Source organism: Salarias fasciatus, chromosome 23 (genome assembly GCF_902148845.1).
Source record: "Salarias fasciatus chromosome 23, fSalaFa1.1, whole genome shotgun sequence".
In the NCBI taxonomy this organism is placed as follows: Eukaryota; Metazoa; Chordata; class Actinopteri; order Blenniiformes; family Blenniidae; genus Salarias; species Salarias fasciatus.
The window spans coordinates 13,926,845-13,938,953 of record NC_043766.1 but is presented as its reverse complement, the minus strand read 5'-3'; the positions used below and the strand labels follow the sequence as shown (position 1 = coordinate 13,938,953).

Below are 12,109 nucleotides of genomic sequence, written 5' to 3'. Positions count from 1 at the left end.
TACCGCTTTTGTCCACTGGCGCTGCCAAAATCAATGAAAACTGAAAGTTCCTTAGTGTTGCTTTAAGTCTGTATAGTTTATAATGCAAGAGCATATGTGTATCAATCTCAGGTGATCATAAGCACTGATGGGCAATAACACATTACAAGTAATGTGTTATTGTAATTGATTACTGCAAATAAAGGAATTAATGTTACTTTCCTGAAAGCAGGCTGCGTTACTGCGTTAATAAACTGTGATTTTATTTCATTACATTGTCATGAGACAATGACGTATTGGCGGCGCAACGTCAGTGGCATGATGTAACAGACAGTACCGACATTATTTTGGAACCGACATTCTGACTCAGTGAAAGCTGGGGGCAAAAAACAAAACAAAAACAACAACAACAACAACACACCAGCATCTGCTGTACAGTGTGCAGGGTGCATGGGAAGGAATCTTTGATCTACAGCAAAACATTCCACCTCAAACCTGAGCAAGCCGGTATGGGAAACTCAGTGAGGAACCTACGGATACAACCACTGACACACCAGCTGTGGAGACCACATCCCCACCAGGAGAACCTCCTGCTGTGGAGACCACATCCCCACCAAACAAACCTTTCAGGGCCCTTCTACTGATAAACACGTGAAAATAGACAGAAGAGCAGCAGGACTGAACTGAAGAAGATCATCTATGTCTATACTGTTGAGGACATGTTGAGGCCTTTAATTACTATTTCCAAGTAACTTGAGTAATACTGCTCATAAGTGATTAAATGACGGACTTCACTTGTTTGAACAATTCCGAAGCTTGAAATGTGTCAGCAATGAAGGCAGTTCACAGGAAATGGTTCAATGATCTTAATATCTTTTTCGGCTTCCACCTGTTGTGCGTTTCCCTCTTCTATCCTGTAATTACTTATGTGTGACTGGGCCTACTGTGACTGGAGTCTCACATGAGGCAGATCACAGTCAGATAACAGTTTTTGTTTGCACTGAGTGGTTGGTGGTCTGGATGTGATATTTCCCCCCACCCACCCACCCACCCACCCGCACGCACGCACGCACGCACGCCCGCACACACACACACACACACACACACACACACACACACACACACACACACACACACACACACTTTTGAGTGTTCCAGTGGAACCAACCAGCTATTAATCATAGAGAAAAATAATGTCTCATGTATAAGAAATTCTGTATTCAGATCTGACTAACTGGGTGAAATGTGAGCATAGTGGGTGCTAGTTTTTAATTTCCGGATACTATACAATATGTGCTTGTGATTGTCATTTTACAGATCTGAAATAGCAATTACACGGGTGTTAATCTTCAAATCTTTCTTTCAAGGAAAACATACATTGACTCTAGTCTGCACAGCAAACTGAATCCATCCTGTTGCATATAAGGCTGTCCCACAGTAAAAGTCCAAATTTGGCTTCAACACGCTTCTGTGAATAGTTACTGGATTTAGCTTATAGCTGTTGCCTGCCAGCCGGCCAGCCATCATTTCTTTTCCAGAGGAGAAAAATTACAGTTTTCAGTGTTGTTTGGAGCCATTCTCTGTTTTGTAAGTCAACCATTCCATTTTGCACTAAGAGGCATTTTGTTTGGAAACAAAAGCAGTCGGAGAAACAGCAGGATGTGAAAGTTTAAATCTGCCCCTTGCTTTGCCTCTGCTCTGTCCCACATCACACCAACAGTGTGTGAACGGGAGCCCCAACAGTCTGACCCTGAGTTGACTTAGTTAATTGTGTTGTTTTCTGGTGTGTGGTAATCTAACGTGGCAGACTTAATTGATCTTGTTAACGTGGTATGTAGGAGGCAAAGTTGTGTCAGGAACCTCGGATGCCCCCTGGCTATTTTGACATCCAGGCAGACACATAAGAGGGTTAGGGAGAGGGGTGAGGGTGTCAGCCTCAGTTTGACAAAACATTGGGTGAAATGTGAAGATTCGCGATGGGGAACTTTGGCCAGCTGGGGGGTGGCCTACACTAGCTTACCTCTTCTGACATCCAAACCCAAATGCCATGACACACACCTTGTCAGCCACCAACTCAGTGTAATATGTCCCATATTTACTCACAATTAACAAAGCCATTTTAGATTCTTTCAAGTTGTTATAATATGTTTCAAAACAAAAACATCCAATTACAAACACTGAAGTATCTTTAGATAGTACTCAAGTTCACAAGTTTATTTTCAGTTTTTATGAATGCAGACCGGAGAAAATGACTCATTGTTTTTCTTTTCTTTTTTTCCCCTCCCTTTTTGTCATAATAAATATTTTTTACTTTATCAGTGGCGTCAAAATAAACAGCATTTAAATGTGAATACACCTGTCATTTTAATAGTGTGAAATGACAATGATATATTGTTACAACTTGTTTTTGACAGTGTGAAATTATCTGTGATTTAATAGACAGTCTAAAATTTAACAAGAATATTCTGGTCAGTGGCTCATGAGAATTAGGCCTTCACAAAGCCACAGCAGCAGTTTTGTCTTTTTTGGTTTTTGTAAGAAAGATAAGTCAAAAAGATAAAGTAAAATATTCAATCCGACATTTAATGATGTGTTTGGAGTTTGACTCTTTTGTCTCCAGCAATTGCTGCTTTCAAATCTGTATTATTTTTAAACCTTCCTTAAATCAAATGTAAATTCTTGAAAATAATTTCATGAATGAAATCAATGCATTCCCAAGAGGAACAATGTTGTGCAAACACTTTCATGATTTTCAAAGGTCACACAAAAACCGATGAACCCCATCAACGAAAAGTAAAGAAAAGGGAATCGATCTAAAATAATTAACCTCAGTATAAGTCTGCTCACATGTGGACATTCAAGTTAAACACTCATGAAATGAAGACATCCATCCATGTATCAATTTATTGATCTGAATATCAAACATGTCACGGCATTATATGTACACATAATAACTTATAATGGAAAAGGTTGAAGCCATCAACTAAGAGACTGCTTTGCAGTGTCATTCTCATATCCATTATACCAGGGGATTTTTAATTGGTCCGGGGAGGTTTTCGGTAACACAGACAAGAGGCAGTTACTAATACGCAAATGACAGAGTGACGGTTCTGCTGACTGCCTGTTTTCACTATAGTGGAAAATCATGCAAATGTCCCACTCTGAAGTGTGTTGTGCCTTTTTTTTTTTTGTGTGTGTGTGTGGGACCATTTTCTGTCTGCATGTTCATTTGTGCTTGTATGCACGTACAGTATGGAAATAAAACTGAAAAAAAACCTAGCGCAGAATCATAAATCCAAACACTGCAACTAGAATTGGCGGATCAGCTTCATATGGAAGAACAGTGTTGTTGATGTTTAATTCTTCTCACTGACTTCTGAATCAGCAAAGCTTAGACTGTTGATAGCAGACGCTTGTATATACTTCCCAGCATTAGCTCTCTTACTATCTCTAACCATCAAATATTCTAAAACTATCAAGCATTCTAAAAACTGTAACACTTTAAAACGGTCACACGTTCTAAAAAGTGACACACATTGTCGAACGTTTTAAAACTAACGAACACTCTAAAGGCTATTTGACACCGGCTGCATTACGGCTCCGGATTGGATCCGCAGTGAAACATTACGTCACGCAGCAGTAGCTCCAAGTATAGATATAAGATACAAGCATGAACCCCCATTGCAATAAACAGCAGTATATCTACTGGATATGTATTTTACTTGTGGCTTAACGCACCCCATAGCTGCAGTAGTAATCTGACAGCGGGTCTATTTTCTCTACATACGGCAGCCGACATGCCAGGGATTGGACGAAAGATTGTAAAGTGACTCGTAAAGTCATGGATGACCGGATGGTGGTCCTCCAAAAATAAAAATTCCTCCTTACACTCCAAAATGCATATGGACCTGGTGGGGATGGCAAACCTCTGCTGCGGAACTCCAATCTACTCTGATCAGGTGGAAAATTACGATGGGGCCTGATTCTTGTAGCCATATGTCTATGCTTGAATCTACTGCTGCTTGACGTTATGTTCTGGGGCCCATCCGTCTCAGACCCGTAACATAGCCGGTGTAAAATGGCCTTGAAACTTTAACACATTTTAAACGTATCAAGTATGTTTGGGGATATGGAAAAACGTCCTATCACAGTAATGTTTTTATATCCAGGGGTGCACATAAGCGGTGCGCTGGTGCGCATGCGCTACCAAATTAAAAAATGCGTACCTGATGAAACATTGTAATGCTCATTTGCGTACCAAGATTTTGGGGATAGCAAGGTGCGCATTAGTGCTGTGACGTTCAATGAACTAGCCGTTCGTTTGAACGGCTCTTGTAAGTGAACGACGAGAGCCGGTTTACAGCTGTCTGAGAGCCGTTCCTTTGTGCAAATTGTCCACGCGTCTTTCAGGTTTCTCCTGAGTGTGTCCTGAGTCCAGTTGCCACCGCTGCCTTCATGTGAACTACCGAGTTTTAGTTTTCCACCGCTCGCTCCAGTCACCTGAACGCAGCAGCTAACTAGCAGACAAGTGTGTAGAACCCGGAGCGGAGCCGGTGTTTTGGAATAACTAGTTTCCCTTAATTGGCGACTGGGTTTCTTTCACATCCATTGTTGCTGATAGATGTTAACAACCAGACAAAAAGCACTGTCAGACCTTTTATGAGTCTAATTTCAACATCTGCTGCTAGTAGCAGCAGCAGCAGGAAATGGTAAAGGGAGTCAGTCTCCAGTTAACAAGGAAACCAGTCAATTTGAAACCCCGTATGGACCGCTCATCAGAGGTTTTAGCAATGGAACACACACACACACACCGTAACATGCTCGGTTAAAGGACATGTAGCAGCATTTTGAAACTCTTTTCTGGGGACAACAGAGTGGGCGGTGCTCACTCAGAGCTTTCTTTTCAGGTGTAATGTTCTGCTGTTGTGAGTAAAATGCCGCACATAATACTTCAGACTGTCCTGTTTTGTCCTGTGCATAGAGTACGGCAGCCGCACAGGGACAAAAAGCTCACTGTGCCTCCCCTGAAGCCCTCTGGCACCCCCCAGGGGAGGCGCGCCTCACACTTTGAAAACCGCTGGTTTAAGTGATAAAAAGCCGATACTGTACGAGCACTTTTATTTTTCAGAACTTTAAACACCATTATATTTTGTGAAAGTTACAAGGTTTAAGACATTCTGTTGCACTGCTTCGCTTCATTTTCAGTTGAAATTAAAGCAGGCTATGTAACATTGTCCACGCATCCCTCTATTTTGTTCTTCCTGTTGGTCGGCGTGGGAAAAAATGTATTTTAAAATGTGAGGACCAAGCAACAACCCAAGGTTCTCCCCTTAGAACCAGACAAAAAATATTATGTGCACCCCTGTTTATATCAGTTGATATCGATATATTACGTGATTTAAAACCACTTTTTTTTTTTTCAATCAATCAATCAATCAATTTATTTTTGTATAGCCCAGTATCACAACAACAGTTGCCTCAGAGGGCTTCAAGATGTTACATTGGTCGGTAAAAATAAAAACAGTGAATAAGCATAATGGTAATATGTCAATATTTACAGTAACGAGACAAAACGAAGCAACCACCGCCTTAGACCCTCACATCCGGCAAGAAAAAACTCCAAAAACCCAGTGGGAAAAGAAGAAATCTTGGGGAGAACCACAGTATGGAGGGATCCCTCTCCCAGGGACGGACAGCTTTGGCAACAGCTAGCATGAGACAATAAGAAGTAAAGCCTAGGACAATGTTTTTTTGTCAATTTTAAATGACAAACCGTCTTTGTCTCTTTGTGAGATTTGAAGATATCAGAAGTTTCATTTTTCTGTATGCTGTGGCGGCTTCCTGTCCCGATGCACAGCATTTTCGTCTCCTTTGCCGTCCAGTGTAATTTTTTAAAATGTCTTTTTTTTAATAAGTGTTAAATTGACTATATAATTTATTTGATTGCACTCCCTCTATCATTTGTAAAATAGACAGGAGGGTACTACACCTTATTCAATTAACAACCATCAAGGACCCATGCCACAGCATGCAGTTGAACAACACCACAGTCACATCCATGGTCTTCTCACTCAGCTTTGTTTTGCTTTTATTTTGCTTGACTTTCTTAAAAAAAAATTGCACAAATCAATTATTGTTACTAACAGGAAATCCCATGAAATGCTCCCCAAAGGAGTGTCAAATGAGTACATTAAAGTGTAGTGTACAGTATAATCTGTGCTTTGTTCAGATGAGAACTGCTGGCCGCTGTTGCTCGGCTGCGTTGCAATTTGAGAGCCACACGGACAAAGAGTGTCAAATCCTCAAGCATGACGTAGGTTCCAGTTCTGTTGAAACTGGACACTCTGGCAGCCAACTATTTTGTTTGTTGCTGAACAGCATTGAACATTTGTCCACACTTGGCGTGAATTTATTAGTATTTTGAATGGAAAGTCTTCATTTGATGGTTGACATTGAGTCTGTTCTGTTTTGTGTGCTTGGTTCAAAGAGGTGTGCAGGATCAATCTCCTAACACCATGGATATGGACACGCAGCCACAAGGACAACAAGCAGCTGTGCCAGTGTTTCAACCTCAGGTAAACACACACACAAACACACACACACACACACACACACACAATTACTAGTAGTTTAACTAATCAGACTGTATGTGTTGAGTGGAACAATCTACTAAATGTTGTAACTTTCTGCTGAAAAATCCTCCCAAAACTTAAGTCTTGAATGAAATGGATATTAGAATACCTTAATGAACAGTTTTCTTGAGCAGAAAAAATATCTGATTTCATACCATTCCAACTGAGAATGTTGTGATCTCTTACATCTCTAATAGAACAAGTGAAGTTCGTTTTGAGGGTTGTGCTGTTATATGAACCATTAGCTGACAGATATCTTGTCACTGTTTTGATGCTGTGGTTGTTTTGTCTGAAGTTCCTCGGATCAGTGTGACATGTTGCACTCATAGAATTATTACTCCAAGTGACGACGTTCATTGAAAATGACTAGTTAGTTCCTTTAAAAAAAAAAAAAAAAAAAGCTTCTTTGTGATTGTGACTGAAAAGGTAAGAGTAAATGGTTCATTGTCTACAGTTTCCTGTTGTGATCAGTTTCCTGTGCATAGATTAATGAAGTGAGATTATTAATAATTCATGATGGAATTCATCCGTTCATCAAAGACCTGTTCTTCTATCTATCCATCCAGCTTTTATACTTCTTTATCCAACCTTCAGCCGTGGGCCAGAGGTTCCTCATTTTTTACATTCTCTGCATCAGTCCAGATGTGTCCTTCAGTCCAATCATGCCTGAGACCACTGTAGTTTGTGTATAAAATGCACAGCAGTGGATGAATGTTGAGTTGTTTCTATTGATCAGAGCTCAGGAGGCTGGCAGAGCCTTGCCTCTCTGTATGCCTCTTTTGGTTCGATACACCTCAAGTTTGCTTGGCGCAGATCTGGTCATTGTTGGATTTTAATACCGCCCTCCAACATCAGGGGCATTGATTTCTTTACAGAAGGATGTTTTTGCCTCCATAAGTATTGAATAGACTTTAAACAAAGAGGATCATCCATATGCCCCAGAGTAAATGTGGATTCTTCTCCAGAAAGAAAGAACTCTAAAAATAGGTCTGTACAGGCTGTTGTTTTTCCTGCGTATGCAAGGGCACGGCAATATTAACTCTGGAATTGCCAAGGGAGTTAATTTATTCTAAGATTTGTAATTGTAAAATTAAGGATAATTGGGTTGCACACAGAAGAAAGTCAGATAAAAGCTCTAATAATTAATTTGACTTAGGCAACACTCCCCCATGCACACACATACAGACTGTAGATCCTCTACTGATCTCCCAACAGTTGATTATGTGTTATTGTTCAGCCCTAATGATTCCCCTTTCTTTCTGTTTTTCAATCTATTTCTAGCAGTTTACATCAGCGCTAATTCCAGGCTCACTTCTCTCTGCTTAGATTTTGGTACCATAGTGAACTTTTTCTGTTGCATCATATTTTTTCACTCTCACAGAGCATGTTTAAACGAATTTCACATTTAATGGGAGGGAGAAAGAGACGGTAAGATTATGTAGATGACTGTCTAACCAGCATCCAGATGGGTGTCTTTCAACAAGTCCTGTATCTGCTTCACACTTTCCTAAGGTTCAGTCTACTCGGCAGCAAGGGGAAAAAAAAATAAAGCACCAGCCTCCTCCTGAAAAATCTGAATTGTATATGTGATGAAGGATATTCTGTATTGCTTGCAATATAATTTCTCTTGGTCCCGGAGGTATGATGCATATGCATTAGTTAAACGCGATGAGCTGGTAAGATGTGCATTTTTAATGGAGCATTTGCTCTTGAGTGAGTGGGAGGGTTAGTGAGGAGGCCCCCTCAGATCACATTTTGATCGTCGCTGCAGAGTTTGACAGACACAGATCTGTCTGCAAGCGCTGAGACAAGGCGGTGTGATTGTGGAGCCGATTGAGGGGAGAAGAATGAGAAGCACCTTTGGGGTGAATCCTGCCGATTTGACTGCCTGCCTGGCTCACTGGCTGACTGGCTGAGGATGAATATTGCATGGTGTCTGCTCAAGGGGGTTGGTGACTGGTGAGGGTGGGAGCTGCCCCTCTATCCCCCGCCTGCCAGTTGCTGTCTCTGTTTCTGTCTCTCCATGTATCCCCCTCTGTCCCTCTCGGACTACTTCCAAGCTAATTCAACAGATTTTTTAACACACTGTTTGCTTGAGAGAATAGAGTCTAGGATGGCTGTTTTGCTGCTGAACGCTCTGTTTAGTTTTATCAATGTATACTTTTTTTTTTTAGAAATATCTGTTGTCCTATAATAATTGACTGTATCAGTTTTATTGTTGATCATAATGAGCTAATGGAGGGAAAGTTGATTGTTGCTTGATGCACCCTGATGGAATCACAGGTATTGTGCATTTGGAAGTGTCGGCTTTCAGAATGGCCCAATGTCTCTAATTTGACTTTTGAACTTTGCTGTATGTCATTTCCCATCCTTTCTCCCTTCTTAGCTTAGAATCTGTTGTTGATTGCATAATTCCTCTCATTTTAACTTAAATGCATAACTGTGATCTGGAGGTGATGCAGTGTCAGTGGACAAGTGCTGGACTGTCCGGAGTGTTCATGAACCTGCAGAAGAAAATTTTGTGATTTTTTTTTTTTTTTTTTTTTTTTGAGCATGTCAGTGTGAGTCAATGGTGTGCTGATTTTTAAGTGAGAAATGATGTGTTACAGCAACAGGACAATCTTTACTACTGCAAATGCAAAGATGCTTTAGGTTTCTCTTAAAACTATGGTTGAGCAATTTAAACTGGTAGGCTTCTACAATATCTGTAATTAATGGAAAACTGTCAACTGTGCTAACTCTGAAGAGATGGTTTCCCAGAAGCGCAACTTTTTGGGGTCTATGAAATGCTGCTTCAGTGTGGATGGTTCAAAAAAAAAAAAAAAAAAGGTGAGAAGCTTTCATACGTAGCCTTCATGGCGTGAATGTGCCCTGAGTTTCTGTCTCTCGATCTCGGCATACCTTTCGGTGCTCCTCTATGAGAGACAGCACCTCTCTGCTGCCGCTGGCCTTTCTGTGGCAGCCGTTGGCACTGCTGGGCTGTCACATCACACCCTCTCCCCTCTGCTGCTTGTCCCTCACCACCCACCCTCCCTCCCTATCTCACTTTCTCTATCTTCTGCATTCCCTATTCCACTCTCCATGTGTCTTGTCAGTTGTGTTTGGCAATGGTGTCATTATTGGGCAGCCTGTATCACACTTCCTGCGATGAGCTGTCTGTCTGCCTCCTCTCTGTCTCTCGCTCGCTCTCTCGCTCTCCCTCTCTCTCTCCTAGTGACTTGCCCGTGGCGGTTGTGTGTCACCTTTATGCCCAAGACACACTGTCCCTCACAGACGTTACCCACAATTCCTTGCACAACTGCCACTTAATCTTCATTCCCTGCAGCTTGTCCCCATCACAACCCAGAATGATGTGAGTGAAAAGACACACCACATGGTGCAGAACAGAACTATCAGTCAAGAAAATTGCATTTAGAGAAACTGCTTTGTGAAAATCAAAACTTTGGGAGGAATGGTAATGAACTGGCTGGTAATATTTACACACTTGAAGATATAGGTAAGACACAAACGACTTGTTCCTCTGATAGGAGAGCAGAGGCACCCTAGCATCCTAGATAGTTGTAATCATTCCCAAACATCATACCAACACTCAAGTTGAGATCTATACAAATGGCAGTCTATGTAACCCTCTCCTCCCAGTTTCATTGAGTTTCTGACCTCTGCCTCACTGATGGGTGCTCACGCGCGCATGTGTGTGTGTGTGTGTGTGTGTGTGTGTGTGTGTGTGTGCGCAATGGGACCTTGTCTTTCAGCTGGGAGCCCCTGTTTGTGTGATACCCATGTGTGGCTGATGAGACGGCCTGTCAGTCAGCTGTGGCCTAGCTGCCCTTTGAAGGCCAGGCCAGGGGGCGAAGAGGTGCCGCAAATGGCCTGTGAAGTTTACATACACTGCCCACTGCTAAACAGATTAGCTCTAATGAAGTGTCTAATGTCGGGGCCGCTGGCTGACATAATCCTGCCTGGCAGCCCGGCCCCTTGGCTGCCAGAAAAGCCGCCCTCCCTCCAGCCCTCTATTCCGCCCTCGCATGGCCTCTGCTGCCACCCAGGGCGACTCCACACGGGGAGGTGCCCACTGTTAATCATGCTGGACAGTGTGCGATCTGACATGCAAATGTAGGTCATTGCATATGTAAATGTGTGATTACGAGGCTGGCATGCCAGGACACATTAGCAAGACTGTGCTCTCAGCAGGCGGTTGTCACAGCGCTTTAGAGGCTCATGCTAACATTTGTCAAGCTACCACACAGCGAATGAAAGCAATGCCCTCTTGTCCTCTCTGCCCCCCCCCCCCACTTGCTCCTTCTCTCCCCCTCCCTCTCTTTGTATCTGTACACCTCCAACTGTCCATCGTGCATCTTCACACAAACGCTTCTGTCAAATCATCTCCTCATTGCCCCATACGGCTCCACTCATCATGTGACACACCTTGTAGATCTTTATGTGGGTTTTAATTTCGCTTCTCTGGCACAACTTTAAAACATTGCACAATCTTTTGTGCTGCAGAGCATTAATATGTCACTTTCGCTAAAGCATTTGCGGTGAATATTACTTTTCCTTCTCATTGAAGGTAGTGTTGAACAGTGTGTCACACTCACTGTCAGTGACTCTCAGACAGCTTGGGATGATGGAAGTGTCACGCTGGAAAATGCACACCTCGGCGGTGTTAATTGGACAGGGCATCTCATTGGCTTGCGCCTCTTTCTTCGGCTGTCAAAAAAACAAAACAAATGTCTAAATTGGTGCCCCCCTTCAGTTGTGTAACCTGATGTGACTGCTGCTGTTTGGAGCCGTACTTTTCCTCAGTGTGCGTTTTTGTCTTTCTTTTTGTAGTTGTAGGTTAAGATTATTCTTTTTTTTTTTTTTTTAATGGATTTAAGGGTGACTGTGTGATTGTGCTGGTTTTGTGTTGGGAATGGAACCATTGTTCGATGCTGTGTCGTGATGCATTAACACCATTGCTGACAGATTGGTTCACCACTTAATTGGTTTGCAATACTAAAAACATTGGCTGGTCCTTCCTTCTTCATTCTTTTAATTGACCTTATATTAGATTTTTTTTTTTTTTTTGACTTAAAGGCTTGTCGATTCAACAATACTGAAACATTTGTGTGCTTCCCTCTGTTTTTTGTAATATTGATTAGCATTTTCACATTTTTGAGATGTTTTTGCATATTAAAAATTCACAAATTTTAGGAAGTGGTTGTCACCAGACAAAGTAGTCGTTAGCTTTATTCAGTTACATCATGATTATTCTGGTTGGATTTCAGTTTTGATTTCTCACTGAATTAAAATGTCATTATGTTGAGTCAGCTGAGAGAATCCTGTATAGCCTCCAGTCTGTGCTCACAGTAACTTTGTCAAAATGTAAAAAGCAAGTGAAGCAAACAAATGTGATGACACTCCCTTCTGCATGTTTTAGTGCTTAGGAGATTAGATTTTGACCTTCTCCCCCCTTCATCCTCCCTCCCTCTGTCCTAAGTCGCTTGCCCCTGAGCTGC

At 41.9% G+C, this 12,109-nt stretch overlaps 1 protein-coding gene across 1 annotated transcript in view; it reads left to right on the top strand.

Annotated features, from left to right (window-relative positions):
* nek7 (NIMA-related kinase 7) overlaps positions 1–12,109 on the top strand; it is a 71,940-nt gene that overhangs the window by 23,538 nt on the left and 36,293 nt on the right. Inside the window, exon 2 of the mRNA XM_030082502.1 lies at positions 6,467–6,554. Within this exon, the coding sequence (XP_029938362.1) occupies positions 6,495–6,554 (60 nt within the window). The 5' untranslated portion in view covers positions 6,467–6,494. The remainder of the gene's footprint in view (positions 1–6,466; positions 6,555–12,109) is intronic.